The 26,388-nt window shown below is 45.4% G+C and overlaps 1 protein-coding gene across 1 annotated transcript; it reads right to left on the bottom strand.

Annotated features, from left to right (window-relative positions):
• On the bottom strand, positions 1-25,566 carry LOC133077960 (ATP-binding cassette sub-family C member 12-like). The gene is given in 11 exon segments (XM_061172778.1): positions 1-129; positions 2,452-2,523; positions 6,062-6,337; positions 11,165-11,272; positions 13,683-13,831; positions 17,233-17,380; positions 17,790-17,963; positions 19,283-19,516; positions 19,805-19,952; positions 22,273-22,428; positions 25,448-25,566. Coding segments are annotated over 11 exon segments (1,713 nt in total).
• Between the last annotated feature and the right edge of the window lie 822 nt (positions 25,567-26,388).

Genomic DNA, 26,388 nt, shown 5'->3' with positions numbered 1-26,388 from the left:
TTACCTTTGGTGATCATACTTTTCTCCAAATAATATGTTTTATCTCACATTTCCCTGAAAGATCCATGCTTGCTGGGAAACGTAGGCCAGAATCCTGTTGACGGCCACGATCCCTTGTTGTAACTGCATCTAGAGCAACAACACCAGAGAACCTTCAGGAGCCAGGCCTCACCACCTTCTCCTCGGGGGCCTATTGCACACTTGCCACCCACTTACTGTATGAGCACTAATTCGGAAGGTGCAAGAGGGTGACAAGATGTCTTGCCACACACTGCAAAGCCCAGCTGTGCAGACCAAGGGTCTCAAAGTCAAACATCTGCGAGAGGCCGGGTGGGAATGTTCCAGAAGGAGCAGAGGTGCTCTGGAGAGCACAGGCTGCAGGGCTGCTGCTGGCACACGTGCACCTTTGTGCAGCTAGGATGAGATGCTTTCTGAGCAGACCCATCACAAAGGCTCCCTCTTCCCCCAGGTGCACTGGCTAGACCCCACCCTCCTCAGCCAGGCCCCCAGGGAGAGGGCACAGCCTGCACTGCTGTGGATGGTGGCCCTGGCATGTCCCATCCTAAGGAAGCAACCTTGACTCCATTGCACAGTTGGTGCCAAGCAAGGATGCAAGCCTGCTGTGGCGAGTTTCCAATTTTTCAAGAGGAACGGAAAGTCTAGTTTCATGTGGAACTTCTGAACTTTCAAAATAATGAGGAATCCAATTAAGAAACATGCATGGGCTCCAGTCTGTGACCCTGAGTACCCACGTTCATTTAAGATGGCCCTTCATGGTGAGCCTCAACAGATAACGGGAGAGGCTAGTGGTGGTGCCATGTTTGTAGCTGTCAGGAAGGGGTGTATGAGGCAGGCCGTGGTGCTCATGGGCCAGTGGCAGTGTGTTGGGGACAGGCAAGGACGATAGCCAAGGTGGCCGAGGGATGTGACTCCATTCCTCCTCAGGAATGGTCTAAGGGATAGAGAACATTGGACTTGGAGAAGAGAGAATAATAATAACAATAACAACAACAACATAATAATAATAATAATAGCTAAAATGAATAGGGTGTATGCCAGGCACTGTGTTAAGTACATATAAAATGCTAATCACTGTGGCTGGCGCTGGGAATTGTCCTATAACTACTATTATATCAGTTATCTCATTTAATCCTCATCACAACATCCTTAGCCCCATTTTACAGATGAGTCAACCAGGGCTCAGAGAGGTTAAGTGACTTATCCATGCTCATGAGGCTGAGACAGCTGGTGAACCCACGCCGTCCAGAGCCCACTCACTTAACCCAGTGACCACGTGAGGGGCCTGATCCCACCACTGTCACATGGGAGATGGATTCTGCTTTCTCTGGGACATTCCACAGGAGCAGACCATAGGGTAGAAGTTAAAAGGAGGCAAATATCACTCCCATATACCTCAAATCTCTCTAAAGAGATAATGAGTTCCCCATCACTGGAGGCATCTGAGCAGAGGTTGGCCCATCTCTTATAGGATTCAGTGGAAAGGACTATGTTATTAGGTGGAGAATTGGGCTGGGTCACCTGTAATGCCCCTGCCGACTCTAGGGTTATCAAAGGCACTCACGCTGAATCCCGGAGCCTGAGGGACCGCCACAGCTCTCCTGACTCAGCCCCCGCCTCCGCCTTCAAGCAGGGAAGGAGTTGTCACTCTTTGTACAAATGAGTCAGCTGAGGCCAGAATGAGTCACCCTGGTCTGGAGGGGCTCTTCTGAGCCTAGCATCCCCCTGTCTCTGTTGCAGGCAAAGGCAATCCCAGGTGCCCAACCTTCCCTTTAGGAACACGGAGTGGAGAGAAAGAGAACTTAATTCCTTTCCGCAGAAAGTTTCTCATTCATTTGGAATGAGAAGCCTTGGCAACTGTGAACTATTCATTTACTGTGGATACAGTGAATGGCTTGGCCATTTCCCTGGGGTCAAGCAGCTAGAAGTAGCAAACAAAGGATGAGAGTCCGCCCGCCCTCCCTTGCTACCACGAGGTGCGCTTTGGTTCACACATTCATTCAGCCCCTCCTCCATTGAGAAGCAGATGCTCGGGGCAGACGCTGGGGAAATGGAGATGGATCTAAAGTCACCGAGAGTTGCAGGTTCCTGGGTTTTTCCCCGCCAAGCTGCCTGGCCGGCCTTTCTATTTGGCACAGGCCAAGCATGTCATGAGAAAACCATGGATTTAGTGACCCATCGCTTCCTTTGACCAAGATGGAGATCCAGGCAAGGAAGCTATTGCTGCTTAACTCATGTCCTCAGGAGGCAAACCGGGGAGAGCACGTGGAAGGCCCGGCCCCGCCTGCCATGGGCCTGGAACTGCCAAGCGCATTGACCTCCTGGGCATCACCGTTAACTAGGAGCACAGAGTCCAGTGCGGCCGAGCCCAGGGCCCCAAATGCGGCCGGCAGGGAACCACTCCATCGTCACGACGCTCAGCACACAGCTTACATGTCCTAGGAGAGCTGCGAGGAGGGCGCTCTTTCCACTCCCAACATTCCCACAGATGCCCAAGACCTTCCCCTACCAGAGAAACGAAAAAAGACAGTCATTCTGCCAGTTCTTAGAGGGTCACCACCAAACTGACCAGGCCAGGCAGGGACCAGTGGGGCACTGCTGGCTCTGTGAGGCGGCAGTTGCGGCCTCGCCCCCCAACCCCGATACACGGCCTCATAGGCGGCAGGAGCCTTGGTCTTAATTAAGAGCCTCCTCTGCACAACCCAGCACAGCACCTGGAGGGCTTCTAGAAATCGTGTATAAGCACTGATGCAGAACAGCCTTGCACTGCTCTGGGACACACAGACCCTGAACGTGAGGGTGGTCCTGTGCCGACTCCAGGAAAGTAAATCTAATGGACGTCAAAGGCTGCATAACCCAGAGGGACAGTGACAGCCTGCAAGTACAGAAGGCTGGGTGCTTTTTAAAAGTCCTCTTAAAGCATCCTTCCTCCATCACAACTCAGTCTGAAATTACTGAGCAGTTATGCTGTTCCAGCATGTAGGGTTCATGGATTTTTCTACAGCCACAGATTTATTAATTCAACTAACAAATCATTGCTAAAGCCTGCTTTGTGCCAGGTGCTGTTCTGAACACCAGCAATAGCACAATACAGCAAAGAACATCACAGTCAAAAGTCTGGGTCTGCCCGCACGGAGCTTATGTTTTAGTTGGGGAGACAGTAAACAAGATAAGTAAGTAAAATATGGAGTATGTCAGATACATGCCATGGAAGCAAATAAAGCAGGGAGGAGATGGGGGTGGGGAGCCTTACTGGACATGTGGACCTCTTAGCTTGAGTTCTCCCAGAAGGAGACCCCAAAGCAAGGAATTGAGTGAAGGTAGCTTGCTGGAGAGGTGCAGAAAACACCAGCTGGGAGGAGGGGGATGGTACAGGAGAAGGAAGGTGGCCCATCAAGGGAGTGCTGTTAGGTCAGCTCCCACAGGAGGCAAATGAAGCTCAATCCTGCTGGGAAACTCAAGGAATTGCGGAAACTGAGCATGGCTTTGTCCTCCCAATGGCTGAGGGAGTCAGGATAAATAGCCAACAGTCAGTGTTTGAGAGCTGCTCCCTCGGCTGTTGACGTCTTGGCTTACTGGGGGTGGTGGGGAGGGCCCTCAGGCACACAGATGCAGATCTGGCAGTTGGAAGATGGCCAGGCCACACGGATGGGTCACTGACAGTACCTGCTACAGGTGATGTCTGAGTAAGACCCAGAGGAGGCAAGGGAGTGAGCCGTGTAGTTATCATGGGGGAGCCACTGCTGGCAGAATAGGAGTCCATGCGGAGACTCTGAGGTGAGACCACTCTTGTGTTCAGGCAGATATTGCAATGCAGCAGTTGGCACATCTAGAACATTCTCACTGAGACCTGCTCCCAGTGAACCCTCAGAGCAAAGATGCCCAGCACGGGGCCAAATATGGCTTCTTTCCCACCTGAGCTAGACCAGGGGGCCCCTCGCCTGCCTGCTACACCCAGCACAAGAGGGTTGTTGCCTGTCATCGTTCATCCCTTGGATAAGTCTTTATTGAACATCAGATACTGCACTAGGCACCGGCAATAAAACAGTGATCAAGGCAGATGCAGTCCCTGCCTCACTGTCACTGGTGCTGCAGGTAAGTGAAGTGGATCCATTTTAATTCCACCAAAAGGACTACAAGGAACAGGGACATTATGAAGACTTTGGGACAAAGAGACACAGGGATGGATCCAGCTTCCCTAGACACTTGGCTCTTTGTTGAGTCCTGTCCACTACTTGTGGCCAGATCTAAGCCTTCTAGATTCATCCTTGTCTTCAGCAGGAAATCCATGAGGCCTGCACCCCTGAGTTTCTGATTATTTGGAAAACATTATTGGAAACCTACTCTGTGCCAGGCTCTGGGCTCAGTGTAAGGCCACACGACTGTGAACAAGTTCACGGATATGCGCCCTGACCTCAAGGAGGCTATGGTCTAATGGAATCTTAGAACTAAATGTGGAAAAACATAGATGCCTTGAGTTTAGGACATTTAAGGGCAGGACTTAAGCTGGACATAATTGTTAGAGGAAAAAGGCAACAGCAATCGCTCCCGTCCATGGGGACTTAGCATTTGCGTGTGATGTGTCTTTCCGTCCTCACATCCACCTTGTGAAGTGGGTACTATTATTAAAATGCCCATGGAGCAGGTAAAGAAACTGGCTTGAAGAGGTTAGGCAATATGCTCAAGGCCATGCAGCTGGCGAGTGGCTGAGACTGGAACCTGGGTCCACCAGGCTAGAGAGGCATAGCCCTAATCCCCAAGATATTGTGCTGCACCCTTTGTCTTCACCTTATTTCACAAAATATTTGACCATGTCCTTGATGACAAGTCACGAGCCACCAACGTACTGAAAATGAGGAAAGCAATTGAAGGGCTAAGAGGAGGCTTCTTTACAACACGAGAGCAGTTCACTGAGGCCTCTCTGGAGCAACGTTGAAGGCATGGTTGAAGTAATCTGGGTGCTGCACGTCATAGGCGGGGAAAAGTGATGAGAAAGCAAGTGGGCTGCACACAGCAGGACTTCACTGAGAGCCAAGCTCAATTGCACTCAGCCAACCGAATATCATTTCCAATGAATGTGTGCAGAGAGCCTTGTTAGCTACAAGAGGTACCATTCTACACCAGCTATTGAGCCTAGCGTCACATAATACATAAGAACCTCTCCCTCTATAGTGCTCACATGGGGAAAGGGTGAGTCAACAAGATGGGAGATTAAAATATTAGGCACAAGTGCTGAGCCCTTTGCAGCAAAATCAACACTGCCATCCAGGGATCACGGCTGACGAGTACCCAGGGCAAGAAAACCACATGCAAGAGAAGGTCAAACATTCCCCAAATGCAGAGCTTCTTTAAGGACGCTACCCCCGAATCCCGAGGGGAGGGGAGCAGCCAGCAGAATCTAGCGGGCTTCTGTTCCTAGGCTGCTTGTGGCACTCACTTCGCTTTTTACCAGAGCAGTGTCGCTTGGTGGTTAAGAGCCGACGGTGGCACCAGGCACCCTGGGTGTGAAGCCCTCTTCTGCCACTTTCGAGCTGTATGACTTGGATGAGTTATTTAACCTGCTGTGTCTCTGGTTCCTCAGTCATAAAGTGGGGCAGCTATACACCCACCTCATAAGGTTATTGGGGTAGCTAAATGAGTTAATTTTGTGCCTGGTAAATAGAAATTGCTCATAACTGTCAGCTATTATAATCTATTATTGGACTCCAATGTGAAATTAAGAACAAATCTGAAAAGACTTATGAAAGCTAGTCAGTTTGAGTCTAGCCACCTGAAATGGATTGTCCATTAAACACTGCAACTGGCTCTCAACTCCTGTGGAATTTGAAGATCGGCACTAATACACCCACTAAGACAACGGTATTCTCTCAGCTTGAAGAGATGTCTCCAGGGTTCATTTGCATAGATTTAAAATCTGGGGAGAAATGGAGACATCCCACCACCACCTCCTGCTCAAACTGAATTATATTCAGCCTTGAGAAGGCCATGGTCATGTGATACAAGGAAGAAGGATGGAGGCCACACCTTTGGAACACATACCCACCTTTCTCACCACAAAGCTTATACTGTGCAGAACTGATTTGTGGCCGCCACGTTGCTCCTCGGCGCCGGTGACTCCCTGACCTGATAGACTCAAACTGTATGCTTCTGGCCTCTGTTTCTTAAGAAAATACTTTTTCTGGTTCTGCACTTTCTTTAGGTCACTTTTCCTCCTGGTTTCTTGCTCCCATGTCAAGGTGGCATTTGCTAAAAGCAAGACTGTATCTGGGTCTTCTGGTTGGGTGATGTAAGATGGGGGGCTTTTAGCTATGAGAATTTTCTCAGAGTAAAGAAACAAAATTAACTTGGCAGACGTCATCCATTTGCAAGAATCATCCCAGTATATCTTTTAATGACCCCAAATCATAATCTTGGGAATTCTACCTGGGACATCCAGGAAAGGTATTCTGAAGATATTCCCCCAGGAGAAGCTGCAGCAAAAATAGTCTATTAGCTCGTACTATCTAGAACGGATGCCTTTTTAACCACAAGGCCTATCTGGGTCACCCACATTGGAAAATGCTGATCCCAGCTACAATTTACCCTTGTGCCCAAGATGGCCAGCTTTTGCCAGTCTTTGGGTGGTTGGCTTCACTGCTTGACACTAATGCTTATGAAACCAAGGTCACATGCTCAGTCTCTGCTGTGTCTTCTTCCTAAGTCCCCACTCAGCTCAGTTCAACAAAACACCTGCCAAGTGCCTACTCCGTGCCAGATTCTGGGGTAAACAGCAGAAATGCAAATATTAATAAGGCATGCTTCCTGTCCTTGAAGAGACTGCAGTCCAGGTGGAGATGGGAACATGAGCAGATCATTTCAGTGAAATGTGACAGGGACAAAGCCCTGTAACTGCCAGAGATGGGACACTTGGCTCCCCATCCTGGAGGCCCATGTCATTGATGCCTGAGCTGAGTCTGTACAGTGCTGTACAGGCAAAGATGAGGGAGGGGTTAGCGGAGGAGAGCGTTCTAGTAGATGGCACAGCATGAGCAAAAACAGGCAATAGCATAGTTTTGGGGGATGAGAGGTATAAGACAAGAAATTCAGTATAACCGAGGGCCAGAGCTCAAGGTAGGAAGGGGATAAGAAATGAAGTGGAGATATAACTGAGGACCTGCTGATGGAGGACTCGGGCTCAGTCTTGGAGAGTGAAGGACAAGGATTTCAAGCAGGTTAATGTCAGTGATCAGACAAATATTTTAAAGCTCAATTAACAGTGCAATATGGATTTGAAAAGGACAACATTGGAAAAAGACAATTGGTTCTTCAGTCACTGTGATAGTTCAGATGAGAGACTATGAAGTCTTGAATGAAGGTGATGACACTAGGGACAGAGTGGAGGTTGAGGAGTCAGGAAATAGCATTGTTCCTCTAGTCTAAGATATTGGATATCATTATACAATTAATGTGTTGAGGTTGACTCTGTGTTTTGTTCAAAATGTAATAACTCAACAGTGCACCTTCCAATCCAATCTCATAAATGGTGCCTCTTAAAATTGAAGGAATACAGTGATCAGGAGGTGAGTCAACAGGATTCTTTTTTTTTTTTTAACTATTATTTGTGTCATTCTTTTTTTTTTTTTTAATTTTTGTCCACGTTTGGTCTTCGTTGCTGTGTGCGGGCTTTCTCTAGTTGTGTCGAGCGGGGGCCACTCTTCGTTGCAGTGCACAGGCTTCTCATTGTAGTGGCTTCTCTTGTTGCAGAGCACAGGCTCTAGGCGCATGGGCTTCAGTAGTTGTGGCACATGGGCTCAGAAGTTGTGGCTCACAGGCTCTAGAGTGCAGGCTCAGTAGTTGTGGTGCACGGGCTTAGTTGCTCTGCGGCATGTGGGATCTTCCCGGACCAGGGCTCGAACCCGTGTCCCCTGCATTGGCAGGAGGATTCTTAACCACTGCACCACCAGGGAAGTCCCAACAGGATTCTTGATTGGTTAAATGTGGATGGTAAAGGAGAAGAGGGATACAGGCACCTAGGATGCTTAAAATGACATCCACATTTCAGACTTGAGTGAATAAGATCTTCCAATCAATTCACAGAGGTCTGAACGCATTGTTCTCTTGACTGAAATGCCCTCCTTCTTTTCCTTTCCTTGCCTCAACTTCAAAACCACTTTATCTGCCCTTCCTACACATCACTTTCACCCTTACTATATATAGCAATTACTGGGATACCTGGTCCTGTACTAGACTGGAGGCTCTTAAGAGTAAAGACTCTCTTCCTTGTATTTGCATTTTCCACAGTGCCTTGCATATAGGAAGCATACAGTAAATCTTATTTGCATTTTCCACAATGCCTTGCATATAGGAAGCATACAGTAAATCTTTTTTTTTAATCGAGATATAGTTGATTTACAATATTATATTAGTCTCACGTGCACAACATAGTGATTCAAAGTTTTTATAGATTATACTCCATTTAAAGTTATTATAAAATATTGGCTATATTCCTGTGCTGTACAATATATCCTTGTAGCTTATTTATTTTATACATAACAGTTTGTACCGCTTAATCCCCTGTTCCTATCATGCCCCTTCCCCTTCCCTCTCCCCACTGGTAACCACTAGTTTGTTCTCTATTTCTGTGAGTTTGTTTCCTTTTTGTTATATTCAGGGTTTTTTGCTTTACTTTTTTAGACTTCACATATACATGATATCATTCAGTATTTGTCTTTCTTTGTCTGACTTATTTCACTTAGCATAATGCCCTCCAAGTCCATCCACGTAGCTACAAATGGCAAAATTTCATTCTTTTTATGGCTGAGTAATATTCTATTGTGTATATGTACCACTATCTTCCTTATCCATTCATCTCTCAATGGACACTTAGGTTCCTTCCGTATCTTGGCTTTTGTAAACAATGCTGCTATGAACATTGTGGTGCATGTATCTTTTCAAATTATTGTTCTTGTTTTCTTCAGATATATACCCCAGAGTGGAATTGCTGGGTCATATGGTAGTTCTATTTTTAGTTTTTTAAGGAACCTCCACACTGTTGTTTTCCATAGTGACTGCACAAATTTACCTTCTACCAACAGTATACGAGGGTTCTCTTTTTTCCACATCCTCCCCGACATTTGTAATTTGTGTTCTTTTTGATGATAGACATTCTAGCAGGTGTGAGGTGATATCTCATTGTGGTTTTGATTTGTATTTCCCTGATGATTAGCGATGTTGAGCATCTTTTCATGTGCCTGTTGGCATCTGCATTTCCTCTTTGGAAAACTTTCTATTCAGTTCTTCTGCCCATTTCTAATTGGGTTGTTTGGGTTTTAGATGTTGAGTTGTATGAGCTGTTTATATATGTTGGATATTAACCCCTCATCAGTCATATCATTTGCAAATATTTTCTCCCATTCAGTAGGTTGTCTTTTCGTTTTGTCACTGCTTTCCTTTGCTGTGTTATTGTCAATTTCTCCCTTTATATCTGTTAATATTTGCTTTATGTATTTAAGTGGGTCCTATGTTGAGTGCATATGTATTTATAATTGTTATATTTTCTTCTTGGATTGATCCTTTGATCATTATGTAATGCCTTTGTTTCTTGTAACAGTCTGCTTTAAAGTCTGTTTTTTCTGATGTAAGTATTGCTACTCCAGCTTTCTTTAGATTTCCATCTGCATGGAATGCCTTTTCCATCCCCTCACTTTCAATCTGTGTGTGTCTTTAGATCTGAAGTGAGTCTCTTGCAGGCAGTATTTATATGGGTTTTGTTTTCATATCCATTCAGCCACTCTATGTCTTTTGGTTGGAGCATTTAGTCCATTTACATTTAAAGTAATAATGGGTAGTTATTGTCATTTTGTTAATTGTCTTGGGGTTGTTTTTGCAGTTCTTTTTTGTTCTTTTCTTCTTTTGCTCTCTTCCTTTGTGATTTGATGACTATCTTTAGTGTTATATTTGGATTCCTTTCTTTTTTGTGTGTGTGTTTATCTATTATAAATGTATGGTTTGTGGTTACCATGAGGTTTATTATAGCAATCTATATATATATACATGATTATTTTAAGTTGCTGATCTCCTAATTTCAAATGCATTTTAACAACCCTGCATTTTTACTCTCTTCCCCTCACAAGTACTGTTTTTGCATATTTTACATCAATTTGTTTTGTTATCCCTTAACTATATATTGTGGATTTAGATGATTTTACTACTTTTGTTTTTTAACTTTCCTACCAATTTTGTACATAGTTGATTAACTACCTTTACTGTATATTTGCCCTTACTGATAAGCTTTTTCCTTTTGTGATTTTCATGTTTCTAGTTGTGGTATTTTCTTTCTAGCTTAGAGAAGTTCCTTTAACATTTCTTGTAAAACTGGTTTGATGGTTCTGAACTCTTTTAGCTTTTGCTTGTCTGTAAAGTTTTGAACTCTCCATCAAATCTGAATGAGAGTCTTGCTGTGTAGAGTATTCTTGGTTGTAATTTTTCCCCTTTCATCACTTTAAATATATCGTGCCACTACCTTCTGACCTGCAGAGTTTCTGCTGAAGTCAGCTGATAGCCTTATGGGAGTTTCCTTGTATGTAACTGGTTGCTTTCCCCTTGCTGCTTTTAAGAGTCTCTCTTTATCTTTAATTTTTGCCATTTTAATTACAATGTGTCTTTGTGTGGTTCTCTTTGTGTTGATCCTGTTTGGGACTCACACAGTAAATCTCTGATGAATGAATAAATTAATAAATAAAATGACTAAATGAGTGTATAAATATGGTGCCCCCCCCCCGCCACTGTCTTCATCACTTCTGTCACCACACACATCCTAGGACAAACTAGGTAGGCAAAGGGGAGATGGCTCAGTGCAAACTGAACTCCACTCCTGGAACAAGTTAAGATTTACGGCTTGGAGAAAGAATAGAAGGTCAGGAACATCATCTCCCTGGGTGGAGACTCCATCTCATTTTTACTAAAAGGGCAGGCCACCTATGATACTCTGCCTGTATCCTGCTTGATGCATATTTGTGTATCCAACACTGAATGGAGGGTCTTCTCCCAACACCCACCAAACCAGTGACCCAGCCCTCCAATGGGTTGACACAGCCTCCCCTTATCTGGGAATTTTCCTGCCCCAAAATGAGATCTTTCTTCCCTGCTCACCCAGTGTTAGTTATACCTTCATTCTCCTTAGAGAGACATTGGCTTCAGCTGCTGCTTTGACCGAGAAAGGTAAGATTGCAATTGAAAACTTCATTACATTAAACATGGCAATCACAGTAAATGCCTGAAGAATAAAAGAGAGGTATAGAATTCAGGATGGGATGCTGCCTTGGCTTTGAACCATTAAGTCCATGGGGATTAAACTTCCTGAGATGAGAAACAGTAGCACAGTTGGGATTCTCAGAGGAAAAATTTTCTCATTTCATGGCTCAGAAATCATGGGTTGGCAAATTAAAGATATTAACATCTTAAACTATTTTGCCTTTGGATTTTCACCAAAATGGTGGGAAACTTATCCCCTTATCTTTGTCAATCCAGAGGATGAGGTCTGAAAAGGGCCTCTAATTGAGTGCCTTTGGAAATCTCCATCCATACCATATCCTTATTTGGCCTAGACCATTCGCTCAAAAACCTATGTAGATTTTTCCTAAATTATCCCCTTCTCTCAGTTGCTTCAGAGGCATCTGACCCTTCAGAGATAGAGCATCCTTTTACATACCACACAGAGACCAGTGTTGAAGGTGGAAGCTCCCTAGAATGATGTGCTTGGCCCAGGCTGGTTGCTGGTTCTCCTGCCCTCAGGGTCTGGACTCCATGCCCTGCCTCCACACACACATAAGGGACCAATTTGAGAGCCTTGGTTCCACTGTCATTTCCAAAACAATGAACAATGACCCCCCTTCACTAGGGCCTTCCGCACTGAGCCCTGCCTGGTGGATGGATAATATCATATAGCCTCAATGAAGACAAGTTTCCTTGTTCTGTGGGTGCCCCACAGGGGGCATGATCTCATCTCTCAGCTTTCATCTTCTCATCTGTCCGACTTGTAATTAGCAGCCTCTCCCTAACCACCCAACTAAGAAATTAAAAACACAACTTCCATCGACAAATCTGGAGTGATCCTTCCTGCTGTTGAATGGGCCCCATGGACAGGGCCCCCAGGCTTCAACTAATCCTAGTTAGTTCATTAAGAGGATGATGAAGGATGCTCCCTTCATCACATCTGGTCCTAAATATATCCCCAGAGAGAATTCATCTCCCCCAGGTCCTAGAGCACTATCTTGGCTCAGGAAACCCAGGCCCTGGCTGGCAGAGCCCCCCGGGCTGCCTGATGTGGCAGGTCCTCAGGGCTGACCTCCTACTCATGTGGCTCTGGCAGAGGAGGAGACTGAAAGGGATTCTTAGTCTAAAGAAATACGAGCCTCGCATTCAGGGAATTTGTTCTTGGTCTAGATTTCTTCTAAATCATCGCTTTAAAAAATATTAACTATATGCACTCAATTTGGTTTCAAATTAATTTACTTGGTGTGTTCTGGGAAAAAAAAATTTTTTTTGGTTTGGGATGGTAGACAGCAGCCACAATAATCTGGGAGCATTCATTCTGTACATCAACCATTGCTGTTCATTTTGGCTTTCAGTTCGTGGCTATGTTCAAGTCCCCAGAGTGTGTGAGAGAAAAATGTGTGTGATGAAACTAAGAAAATTAAAGTATCTCCCAAAGAAACACGGGGCAGTAATTGGATTGACAGCACCACAATGAATGCCCCAGAAGAGCATCCTGCCTTCTCAAACATCCCCCCACCCTCCCCTCCAGATCCCTGATTTTTGGTGCAATTCTTCCCTGGTGAGCATACCTCTCCTTTTTTGTTTCATTCTCTCTCTCTCTTTTTCTTGCCTTTGTGTTCTTTCTTCCAACCACTTGCCCTGCAGACACTGGTTTAATATCTGAAATGTTTGTTTCTTTATTTCAGTCAGGGGCCATTTCCTCTCTAGCTCAGGTCCTGAGCCCCTCACGTTCACTCCAATTCTCCTTCTGAGGCTTTCAACCTGAATATGCCTGGCCTGGGTGAGCATAAGGCTAATGAAAACAGCAACAACTTATGCAGCATTTACCGCATTCGAGGTGCTGACCGAGTGCCATTTACCGCATTCGAGGTGCTGACCGAGTGCTTTGTGTAAGACAACTTCCATCCTCACAACGATAGGGACTGTCATCACCCCACTTACAGATAATAAAACCGAGACAAGAGAGGTTCCGTGAACTGCTGTAAGTCATAGCTAGCAAGTGTGGAGTCGGGCTTTAAACAAGGGGGACCCTGATCCAGACACCACACTGCCTCTCCCAATACTGACACCCCTCCTACCCGGAGAACTTTCACCAACTCTCTTCTTGGTGTATATATGGATAAATAAGAATAAAATAGCCAAGGGCTCCTTTGGTTTCAATGTCCAAATGTAAAATTGTGTTCCAGCATTAACTACTACCCCTGCCCTGCCGTAGACTGAATAAGAATTGCTACTAAGCTCTCCTAGGCTCCCAGTCAGCTCAAGTACTTGTTTTAGAAGTCAGGGTGGAATTCTGCTGTTTTCTGGCTCACCGTGATTGGGTGTCCTGATGCCAGTGCCAGAGGAGCTACCCACCTGGCACTTGCAGAGCTGGGTACAGAAGAGGCCAGCTCTAAAGAGGTGCTTACCACTGGGGCAGTGAGCTTTCGTCTCAGGAGGATGTGGCAGGTGAATGTCAGTACAATGGCTATGGTGGATGCAATGGGGGCCAGCGCTGAGTTTCCACTTTGGACAAATCCAGCTTTTTCCAGTAATCTCCTTTCCCTCTTCCTTATATCTGTGAAATAGAAACGGTCCACGGTGGTCTTATTTTGCTTGTCAAGCACCAGCATTAAGAAACATATTACTCAATGGAATACTCCTCAGCCATAAAAATGAATGAAATATTGCCATTTGCAGCAACAAGGGTGGACCTAGAGATTATCATACTAAGTGAAGTAAGTCAGACAGAGAAAGACAAATATCATATGATAGCACTCATATGAGGAATCTAAAAGAGTAATACAAATGAACTTATCTAGGAAACAAAGAGACTCACAGACATAGAGAACAAAGTATGGATACCAAAGGGGAAGGGGCAGGGGGAGGGATAAATTAGGAGTCTAGGATTAAGAGATACACACTACTATATATAAAATAGATAAACAACAAGGATTTACTGTAGAGCACAGGGAACTATACTTAATACCTTGACCTATAATGGAAAAGAATCTGAAAAAGAACATATATATATTATATATCTACGTATATAATATATATATGTGTAACTGAATCACTTTACTGTACACCTGAAACTAATACAACATTGTAAACCAACTATACTTCAATTAAAAAAAAAAGAAACATATTACTCTTGCCCTGTTCTCCTGCAAATGAGTGTTAAGGACTCTTGCGAAGTTTAAATGGGAGGAAGCACAGACAGCCCGGAGCACAATGCCAGCATGTACCGGGGGTTCAGTGCATGTCAGCTGCCATTGCTGGATGGTTTCCAAGGTCCCTTCTGATCTGATTCTCTGTGTGTCAGGAGTCATACACTCAGATGCCTACAGGGGTCAGGCAAGTAAGGTAAATGAAGGGAGGGGGCAGAGAGTAAGACCAAAGCGAGGACATCCCAGGCTCACCAGACTGTTTTGAAGGCTGAGATCTGGAATTTTATGAGACATCTCCCTACTCTTAAATATTGGGAACTAATTGAAAAAGTTAAAGTACTGTAGGGGCCAAACAAAACACATATGGCAGCCTGAAGACTGCCAGATTGAGGCCCCTGCCCTTTGTCTCAGGAACAGCTACAAAAACCCAAGAGCACATCTCCCTTCCGTAAGTCCACATGAGGCCATGACTCTGCACCACTCACACATAAAATTCAAGTTTCCCTCCCCTGCTGTTTAAAGAGTCCTTAATGGCAATTCCAGTGTCCTCTGCAAAAACCCTGTCACGTTAGCAACACGGTATGACAGCCCTTCTCGCTGAGTGCTGCCTGCGGACCAGGTGTTGGGCTGAACCCCGCACAGGCACGCTCTCCCTAGGCTGCTCTCACCACAGGGTGACACGGCAGAAGCCATCATTATGCCCTTCTGGCAGTAGAGGAAAGGCTTAGCAGGTTAAGTGACTTGCCTTTTAAGAGGTTGGGATCCAAAGCATGCTGTCCACACGCCCTTCCCCTCACGAACACCCGCACCTCCTTCTCCCCACGCCAAGTCTCTAGGCCTTTGCTCCTGCCCAGGGGGCTTCCCCAGCTCCATCTGCGTCCACACCCCTGCTATCCTTCAGGGCCTGTCTAAAACGCCACCTCTGCCAGGAGGCTTTTCCTCATCTCTCACACCCGCGGAGCTCCTCTCAGTTTCTTTTGTGGCATTTTACCCATTTTATCCTATAATTAATTCACATGTTCACTCATTCAACACATTTTAATCTGATGTCTACTATATGCCAGGGGCTGTGCTGGGTGCTGGGGCATATAGGGACCAACAGGGTCTCAGCTCTTCCAGTAGGGGCGATAGACAATAAAGAAACAAACAAGTAAATAAGATAATCACAAACTGTGTTGGGTGATATGAGAGAAATGAACAGGATGAAGTGACTAAGAGGGAATGGGGAGTGGACCTGCTTGGGACTGTGGTCAAGAAGGCCTCTTGAGTCAGTGACATTGACTTCAGGAGACCCAAAGTCAAGACAAAGTCAGCATGAACATCTAGCAGAAGACATTCCAGGCAGAGGGAACAGCAACGGCAGAGATCCTGAGGCATGAATGGGTGTGGATGTTGTTCTAAAAACAGAAGGTTTGTGTGGCTCAAGCAGAGGTATCAAGGCCTGGGACAAGATGTGATAAGGTCAGGAGGTCAGCAGGGGCCAGACTGTGCTGGATCTAATAGCCCATCGGAAGGAATCTGGACTTCATCCAAAAGACCTAAATTTGAAAAAACCTAAGTGTGTTAAGAGGCCACTAAAGCATTTTCAGCAGGGGAGAGACAAGATCTGATTGACATTTTTAAAAGGTCACTCTGGCTGCTGAGTGCATCATGGGTTTTAGGGGGAAGGAGGAAAGCAGGGGTTGCATCTAGAAGTTCTTGCCATAGTCTGGAAGGGAGAGGATATTGCTTGGACTAGGGTGGCAGTAGAATGAAGAGAGGCAGAAAGATTCCAGATATATTCTAGAAGTAGAGCCAACAAACTAATAGCTATTTTTGAGATTAGTTAACTCATCCTCCCTCAATTTTAAAACTAGGGACCCTTTCCCTAATTATTTTGTGTGACTCCCATGGCCTTGCACATAGTAGGAACTTGGTACATATTTATTGAGTTAAACTGACTTGAATTAAATTGAGTTTTAAATTGAATTATGTCAAATGGAATCAAATTTAATCACATCAAATAAATTGTATTAAAGTGAGTTCAGTGTGTGAGGAAGTATTTCTGCGTCTTCAAAGAGGGTACCATAGGGCTGCCAGCATCCCAACCTGGGGCACTTCCTTTGGCAGTCTCAAAAGCAGATTTTCTAAAGCCACTTCCTAAAATGTGGATACACAGCTTCGGGCCCAATTACATGCTGGTCTAAAAGTGTAATTGTGGATCTAGAGAGTTAGTTGTAACGGTGGTTCAAATCATTAACCGGTCAACCACCTGCGTCTATGTCAGCAATTATGTAAATGTTCCTGCAATTAGATTTGCATTTTTATTTGATTGAAATAGTCTTCATATCGTCTTTAAAACAAAACAGCTATATATGCATTCTCTTATCTGCCCAAAGCATGTCAAGTCAGTGAGACATCCAATCCTGATGAGGCTACTGCCGGCGAGGAGGGATCATGTGTGTAAGTGTTAGTGTGTGCGTGTGTCCTTGTGGACGTCTTCCAAGTCAAGGAAATAGCCTGAGCCAGCTCTTCTCCTGCTCATAATGTTTTAGTGGACTATTTTTGTGAAAGGTAACTGGCCAGTACAAGAATTCACTGACCTCAGTATGGCTAAACCATATGTCACTCACCTGCTGAGCCCTTGGGTTCAGCAGAAGAGATGCCTGGATCTATTCTAAAATCTATGTAATTTTTTGAAAAGCCTACAGATCAGCTCAGGGGTTGCTTCAGCCAACTTCCAGAATGCCTAGCCCCAGGACCCTTAAGAACCCCTTAGAAGAGCACATTCTACAGGGTAAGTGGTTCTTTAAGCAACTGCTCATCCTACCTCGGATGGCGTTCGTAAAAGATTTCTCCCAGGTGTACATTTTAATCAGCTTGATGCAGGTCAGAAACTCATTCATTGTCTGAACTCGTTTATCTGTCACTGAAATTGCTGATCATCGAAAAGCTGAATTGAGCTTAGCCATAAACATCTGAAATCGAGGTACAAACAATGTGTTCAGAGAATTGCTGAGTTGCAGTTGGCCTAAAAATCCAGGGATTGGAGTGTAAGTGTCAGGAAAAGTTCTAAGGGATGTTGGCCCGAGATTCTCAGCTGAATCCCTCCCTTGAGTTGTGGCTGATGTGCTCTGGGGGACACGACTGGGGTCGGGGCAGATGATGCAAATGCATGAATTGCCAGGATGCAAGGAAAGTGCTGGGGACTTTGACAAACTGAAGAAGCATGCTCCCCTTCCCCAGGGTATTCAAATTCAAGTTTTAAAAAAACTGTACTGTCTGTGAGGCCAAAGTAAGGGCCCAGGCTTCAGGGCCAGGCCCTGGACACAAAGTCCACTTCAGTGAGAGTGTGTGTGAAGTGCAATGGCAAAGACCTGCCATTACCTGGATGGGGATGAATAGCACATACATGGATACCCCGATGAGAGCTGTGGACCCCAGAATGAAAAAGGCGTACACCGCACAGACAGCCATTAGGATAAGGATGGTGGCTGGCAAGGGACAAAACAAAGCAGCTTCAAACAAAGAATAACTATCACTTGATAGTATATTGAGCACCTGGAAAGAAAGCACATGGGTTCAGCCTTTGGAAGGGCCACCTAAACATTTCCTCAACTGAAGGCTTTCGGAATGGCTGAGGGGTCTGAGGAAGGAAGAGAAAAACTGACTTATAAGGGGAGAGAATTGTCAGAGGACCAACACGGTGAGTTTTGTGGGTCTCATTTTAGTATGACTTTGGAGAGGCCTGTCTTTTAGAACTGAGAATCCCAATGAAGAAAGGCTTAAATACCACCTGGGAACATGCCGGCGAGGTTGTCAGCTGCCTACCTGATATCTCTATCTCCTTCTTCCTTATTAGCACAACCCTGCTTAATCAGGGCATCCATGGGCCCAGCAAAAGGACCACATTTCCCAGCCTCCTTTGTGGAAGCATGGTGACCATGTGATTATGTTAAGGGCAATGAGGTATAGGCCAAAGTGCTGAATGGAACTTTGGGGATGAATTCTTACAGGGAGCCAACTCAACTTGGAAGTCTCCTTCCTCCTACCGGCTCTCTGAAACATGGTTGGGATGGCTGGACCTGCAGCTTCCATCCTGAACCATTATGGGAGCTATGTGCTAAGGTAGTGATGAAGAAAAATAGAAAAGCCTGAAAGTCCCCACTCCAGCCCCGGATCATCCTCTTCCAGACTCCTTTTACATAGAGTGAAATAAATCCATCCTGTTTAATCCACTGTTTTGGGGGGTTTTCAGTTATATGCAACTGAATCTAATCGTAATTGATACAGGATATTTTGAACAAACTGAAAGAGCAAGTGTAAGAAACAAGTCTTTTCCCTTACCTCACACCACCCAGGTTTCCTTTGGCCAGGGAAATGTTCTCGTGTAAAGGGTGAAGATTTTATTGCTAAGAACTAAGGGCTTAAGAAAATGTCAACTCTGAAGTCCAACAGGCATGGTCTTTGTTGGGACTTGGCATGGTCTTTGTTGGGACTTGGCATCCCAAATACTACACAGTTGGAATCATCAGATCCATTAGTCAATCAATTTTATTAAATGCTGTAGTGTTCTCTGTACTGCTTCAGTGTCCTCACTGACGATCAAAGGGATTGGATGAGGTCACCCCTAAGCCCTGTTCCAACTGGAACAGGGAAGCCTTTCCAAATTCTCCAGCTTGAATGGAGCTCTCCTTTCTCTGAATTATTCTGGTGTTTTGAGTCTCCACCACATCACTTAGCAAGGAGATGGGACACGACGGGCAGGATATTGACAACTAAAAGGGGGGCAGATATTCCATCCAGGAAGCACATCTCACACATATTCAGAAAACTCGGAATTTAGTTTCCTAAAGTTAAACTCCTCTGGACCAACTTACCTCACCAACAGAGATGTGTGTCAGCGTCTTGAACGACACCAGGTTTTCGAAAACCAGGGTGGAGATGGCCACCTTCAACCGGATCGCTGTGTGGTACTTTATGGCCCAGGCAAGGGCCCAAAAGAGAACTTTGGTAAACTCGGTGGTGAAAAGGGCTGTGCACAGGCTGACGCCAACCTAGACTTTCCTGGAGATGCTCTCGGCCTGCTGGAGGATTTGGTGAATGAGAACCATCTGTAAAACAGCGCGGTGGAGAGAGAAGAGTGCTGCTGGGGGTCAAGGTAGGTACAGGAGGCCTCAGATAATGTCAGCAAGCTGACTTTATGAGGCAAACTTTTTAATTAATTTCAGTGGCTGCTGCTGTGCTTGACAAGGATTAGCTTTATGAAAATTCGCCCCCAAGGAGCACAAAGATAACAACAACGTACTAAACCCACCAGATGGTAGAGAAAGTAACTAATGACATTCTTTGCCAGTCTGGGGACCTGGGAGACAAGGCAGAAGAAGGGCCAGTGCGCTCACCGGCCCTTTGGCTGCCGTGATAATGCACAGGATATTGGCCACGATATCCATCAAAACATGCGTCCTCTGGAATTTCCAGACCACTCAGCCCAGAGAGGCTTTCTCGGGACCCATCCTTTCTACCTCTTCATCCCAAAGGATTTGAAATCTGTGATGAAAGAAAAGGAAGAAGGAAAAGGATTTATATTCCCACTTGCTGTTCAAAGCTACTCTGATGGAAAAAACTTTGCAAGAATTCTTAGCACAACCCCCATCCCTGGCAGTGGTGGCTTCAGAAGAACAGCATTTGTTCTCCCTTCTTCTTTTGGAGGGTGGATGGGACATGAGCGAGGCAGCGGGCAGAGCCCTGACACAGCACAAGCTGGTATCTGGCATTTGGGCTCTTTCCGGGCCTTGATTTCCTCCTCCTGCCTATCTCTGGCACAATACCAGTTGTGATAAAAACACTGAGGCAACAGAGAAACCAAGAAAAAAATCTTCTCCAGGGCAGGGAGGAGTTTGTCCATTTCAAAGATCTGAAAGGAGGCCAGTGTGACAGGCGTGTGGGGACACGGGGAGGCAAGGCAGGGCCAGATCTCATGGGACCTCACAGTCCTCACGAAGGAGATTAGATTGCAAAGGAAGCCACTGCAGGCTTTTAAGCCGACGTGACAAGATCATTTTACATATCTAAAAGAACATCTGGCTGCTGTGAGAGTAGTGGGTTATGGGGGTGGGGAGCAAAGACGGAAGCAGGGAGACCACAGTGGGAGACCATCGGCATCCAGGTGGGAGGTGGCAGTGGCTTGACACTGGATTTAGGGAAAGGTGGTCAGGGGAGACAACAGGACTTACTGATGAATTAGATGTGGGAGAAAAGGAGAAGGGGGATCAGGGACCCCAGTTTTCTGGTTTGACAACTGTGGGAATAGAGATGGGGAAAGGGGGAAGAGGGCACATCGTCAGGTGGGGCTGAAGAGCAAGAATGCAGCTTTAGATATAGGATGCTTGTGAATCATCCAAGTCCAGTCGGGTGCTGGGTGTATGAACTCAGAGTCTGGAAGAGAGGCATGGACTGAAGATAGTGTGTTATTAAGGTTGTCAAGCATGTGTTTGGTGGGTCAGCCTTTGGAGGAGAACATTAGCACGGAAGGGCAGAGGATCTAAGTTGATGTTCGGTAGATGGAAGGCAACATTAAAAACCAACAGAGAGGTAGAAGGAAAACCTGGTACTCCACAGGCACTGGTCCAGCCCCTTTCTCTCCGTGCTCCCTGGCAACTTTCTCCAGACTATAGATTTTGGAAACTACCACTGACAGAGATTTCTGCAGGACACAGATGAGGGGATGCACAATTGTAGGAGCAATTGCAAGAGCATGATTATAACTCCCAGCCCTTCAAGCATATGAGGCCAAAGAGAAGGAGAATTCCAGAAGAAACAAATGCAGAGAGAGGGCTATGAGATCTTCCCCATTGTTTAAGACATGAACCTTGAAGTTCAATGCAGCTGTTAGAAAGAATGAAGTTGAGGTTTGGGGCTGTGGGAAAATCTTTATAAACTCTTAACTGAAAATAGCAAAATGGTTAACCATGAGATAGTATACTTCATTTTTTGTTCAAAGAAAAAAAGATGACCTGTGAGTAAGGAGGAAGAAGAAGAGGTATTGATCTGCAGAAGATGGTAGCACAGGGTGTGTTTAATCAGAGTAGAAAAAATCCAGGACAGATGCACACCAGCATTTAACAGTGCTGACCTCTGGGGAGTGGGGCTGGAGTACGGTGGGGATACTTCCACTGCTTAAACTTCTGTTACTTTAACATTTCTATAATGAATCTGAATTAGGTTGAATCAAAGAAATACATGTTTTTGCAAGTCAAAATTGTCAAATATTGGAAGTTTTCATTTGGTTCAACCTAAACATATTTTGTAATATAAAAGCTCACAATATTCTGTAATAACCTAAATGGGAAAAGAATTTGAAAAAGAATAGATACATGTATATGTATAACTGAATCACTTTGCTGTAACACCTGAAACTAACACAACATTGTTAATCAACTATACTCCAATATAAAATAAAATTTTTTTTAAAAGTCCAATGACAATTTTTAAAGTGAAATACAACACCATGCCTGGAAGCAGCCCAGGTGGTGTCCAGCCAGCACAGAGCAAAGTGAGATTCCGGCCACTCTTGTCCTGATGTGGTGCTCCTACAAAATAGCTGATAGCCCTGCCAGAATTGTCCTGAAGCCTCAGGCTCTCAAGAAGTTCATTCTCCCTACCAAACCTCCCCAATACTCACCTCCCCAGAGACGAGGCCAGGAAGGTCAGTCAGCCCAGCCCTCATCTCAGAGATAAGCCATGAGAATAGCCACCAAACCAGTGGGTGTTGATTTCTGCAAAGGGAAATGGGAGCACACACAAGGACTCACAGGTCCCCTCCCGAAGTGGGCTCCTCTCTAGATGTGACCCAGACAAATCCTGGTACCTTTTGGCATTGGTGTCGAATGAGTCATACGGTGACAGTGGGGGCAGGGTGTCCACAGTCAGCGTGTGCTTGTAGCCTCTCACCATCACTGGCGTGAGCCAAGAGAATGTGGCAAAGGAGAGCAGCCCTGCGTCATCCACAGGGTTGGGTGCCAGCCTAAAACAAGCGAAACACTCGGTGTTCCAGGATGTTGGGGTCATTGCCTTGAGTCCCTGGCTGGAATTTTTAACTACAGTGATAACCATAGCCACGCTCAGACGTGTGACTCACGTCATCGGCCCCATGAGCAGCGGTGTGCTGGGCCAGCTCCTACCAGATTGCAAGAGCTGATTGTTCGATTTTTAGGAATTCTGCAAGTCAGTTCTTAAACACAGCCTATATTAAAAATTAAATTACATAAATGTAAGTAAATTATCTTAAAGACAAAGGCAATCAATACTCAAAACTCATAGCTTCCAAGATTATTTTACTAGATTTTACTCGTATTTGTTCTTTAGATTATGTAAGTCTATGGTGTCTGTGTTGGAAATACCATACAGGATAGGGCTCTATTACCTTGCATCTCTTCCCAACTTTGCACTCAGTGACATCACGTTGAAATCAGCCATGGTAGGAGAATTTACACCAAAAAAGTGATAAATGCTGCAAACCAGGGAATTTTTTAGTGAGCCAGTTGTTGAATATTTACCAGTGACCACCCCATGGGAAAGAGGGTACCTGCTCCATTTGACATGAGGAAATGAAGACCCAGTAGCTGATCATCAGAGGATTTGGATGCCTGGCTTTTGCTCTCAGGAGGATGGGGAGGGTCAGAGCAGAGTGTGCCAAAGTAGAGGTGAGGCTGTTCAAGGAGGCAAGAGCTAGAGGCAAACTCATGGTTTATTGTGAGGATTAATACATGTAAGCTGCTACATAAATATTAGCTAGCAGATAAATAAGGAGGACAGGGGAGGTAAAAGGAGGGAGAAAGGAGAAAGGGAAGTAGAGGAGGAAGAAGAAAAGGAAGAAACAATGAAGAAGGAGGAAGAGATATGTTTCTGCCCTTGAGGAGCTAACCATCTAAGATGGAATAAGAGTCGGAAACACAGAGTGTTATCTACTAATTGCTCAGTGTTTGTTATATTCCAGGCCCTGAAAGAGCCTGGTATTTGTAGCAGATGCTGTCAAGATGCCCTGAGTCGCAGTCTCTGGTGGCACAGTGGTTAAGAATCTTTTTCACATCCACCTCCGATCTCAGATGTGGAAGACAGCGCTGTGCAGCTCAGGCTCATGCTGACAGCATCCCATCTCACAGGTATCCTGTGCCTCTTTTCACTACCGGGTTTGGGGCCTTCTCAGAGCATAAGTGCAACCCAGAATTGCAAGGGGCGAATGTCCCCAAGAAGAAAACCTAACTAATGGAGTACAGGAGCCCATGGACAAATGCTCCCACCTCCCATCCTATGGTTGGAAAATTGTACACTTCTCGGGGGGACCTAGTAGAATCCAGTCCCCATGTCTACAGCAGTGATGCTGATGATACACCCCATGTTCTCCTTCCCTGCCTCACTCTCCCTAAATCTTCCCTCCTGCTTCTTGAAATCACCTCCCAAATAAGCTACCTGCATCCAAGTTTTTGATTCAGGCTCTGCTTTTGGGAGAACCCAAGCTAAGATAATATTAATAAGGTACTATGTGCCTGGTGCATAGTAAATATTTCCTAAAGGATAACTTTAATGATGAAGTCATGCATTACCTCGTATAATCCTAACAACAGCTCAGTGAGATAGGTAGTTGAGAAATATTATGATCCCATTTCATAGACAAGAACATCAAGGCACAAAGAGGTTAGGGTACTTGCCCAAAATCTTATAGCTGGTCAGTGGTGAAGTAGGGATTCAAACCCAATGCTTGCTGAATCCAAGGTCCCATCATTCTCTTAAGCACTATCCCACATTTCCTCTCCACAAAGAAATTGTGAACTGAGCCAAAACGGTGGGTAGTTAGAGCTCTTCTGCATGGGGCTAAGGATGGTACACCATGCCCTCACCTTTCAGCCTTCACCTCTCACCTTAGAGGGCTCACGGGTGTATCTTTGGTCCATAGATTCTAGGAGAGAGCAGTGCTGTATCCCCTCATTATAAAGATGCCCTTGGCCTTCTGCTGCTCAGAGAGCAGGCTATAGGGCACTTCTCATGTAGAAAAGGCAGCTTTCTATAATGTTATAGTTAATGTAATGTTAAGAATACATATATAATATTATAATATGACGTTATAGTTAAGCATGTGAGCTTGGAAATCAGGCTGCCTGAGTTCTTATTCTGCGGTTCAAAACTGACCCAATTCTTTCTCCTCACCTGTATCCCAGACCCTTGGAGCTCCTTCCTTAAAGACATTTCTCCACACCTTGAATCTGTGCTGACTTGTGACTTGCTTTGGCCAATAGAATGCAGTGAAGGAAACGGTGTACCGGTTCTGAGCCTGAGTCTCAAGAAGGCCTATATGCTTCGACTCATCCTCTTGGCCACCTACTGCATTACTATGTGATCGAGGGCAGGTTAGCTTGCTCGAGGTTCATAGCCCATGTGGCCCACCTTCCCCCAGACAGTCAACCCCCAGAAGCACAACCATCTTGCTGACCAGCAGATGCATAAGAAAGCCTGGTCAAGACCAGATGAATCACCCAACTAGGCTTAGCCCAAGTTGCTGACCCACCCATAAAATTGTAAGCTAAATAAATGGCAATTGTTTCAGGCTACTAAACGTAGAGGCAGTTTGTTACAAAGCAAAATCTACCTGATTAAATTTGTGCAAGTTATTTAACCTTGCTGTGCCTCACTTACTCACCCATCAGATAAAGATAATCACAGGACCTCCAGGGTGGTTGTGAAGAGTGAATGAGAAGATGTTTGTAAAGCACCTGAACAGGTCCTGGAACATGGAAAGCTCTCTTAAACATTTGCTATTGTCTCCCTTTCACCAAAGGACAGGAGGATTCATGAAGTGAATGGTCAATAAATGAAAAAAATGGATGGATGGATGGATGGATGGATGGATGGATGGATGGAAAGACAAAAGGACAAACATATAGAGCAGCAGCATGTAGAACAGGGTCAGGGTCCACTCTCCTGATGGGCTGGAAATGATTCCTAGAAGTTCTGCCCAGGACCTCCCTCCAATCCTCCTCCTGGCTTACCTTGCATAGAGTCTCACTGAGATCATGGTCTTCAAGCTGGGGTCATATCTCTCTGAAAATGATCTCCGCTGGCCTCGCCAGTCCAGATCAGAGATAAGGCAGGGGCCATCACCCACCATCTTGATGGCAGTCTAGAGCCCTGGGCTCCTGGCTTTGGGACCTTCACTCTGCAGCAGAGAGATGAGGAGATGAGAAGACACTCTGGAATGAGATCAGACAGCCCCTACTCCACCCAGACCAGCTCCCTTTCTCTGACCACTCAGACCTGGTTTCACCAATCAACCCTCCACATTCATGGGAGAGCATGGCCAGAGACCCCACAACTCCCTCAACTCCACTAAGAGCCTTCCTTATTAGCAAAGACATTCTGTTCCTCTTCTTTCCCATTTTGGGTTGACTGGGAGCAGAAAAACCTGTTACAGGTTTTCTACCAGGAGCCAGCCCATGATCAAGACTGAGTCGCAGCCTGGCAAAAGAACCCCAAGAAGGTGGATTTTTTGCCTTATTGTGATCCAGAAGTTTGTCACACATACAAACCCTTTTTTCTCTCTGATTCTTTCAGATACCCAAGCTTGTGCATCCACGTTCGCATGCCCCCACACCCAAGGATCAGAGAACTTCAACGAGACCACCTCTCAGGACCAGGCATATCTGAACAAGCCCACATTCCCCCCACTTCTGTGACCACTGCCCCAAAGGGAAAACAACAATCCAGGTAGAGAGGACGCTTTTGGGAGTGCCAGTCCAGTCCACAAACCAACCACCCCATTCACCAATCACCTAAATGAAAAGAAAAGAGAATGATTCCCGAAGGTTTTCTATTTCTAGTTCCAGTTCTTCCCTGATACACAGTTCTATTCTTTCCCTAGAGTTCTATGACATTCTGCTCCCCATATCCTATCAATAAATTCTCTTTTTTAACCTAAATATACCAAGTTGGT

The sequence above is a fragment of the Eubalaena glacialis genome, chromosome 18, assembly GCF_028564815.1.
Source record: "Eubalaena glacialis isolate mEubGla1 chromosome 18, mEubGla1.1.hap2.+ XY, whole genome shotgun sequence".
Taxonomy (NCBI): domain Eukaryota; kingdom Metazoa; phylum Chordata; class Mammalia; order Artiodactyla; family Balaenidae; genus Eubalaena; species Eubalaena glacialis.
The sequence above is the reverse complement of the archived record's forward strand: the minus strand, read 5'-3'. Positions and strand labels throughout refer to the sequence as shown.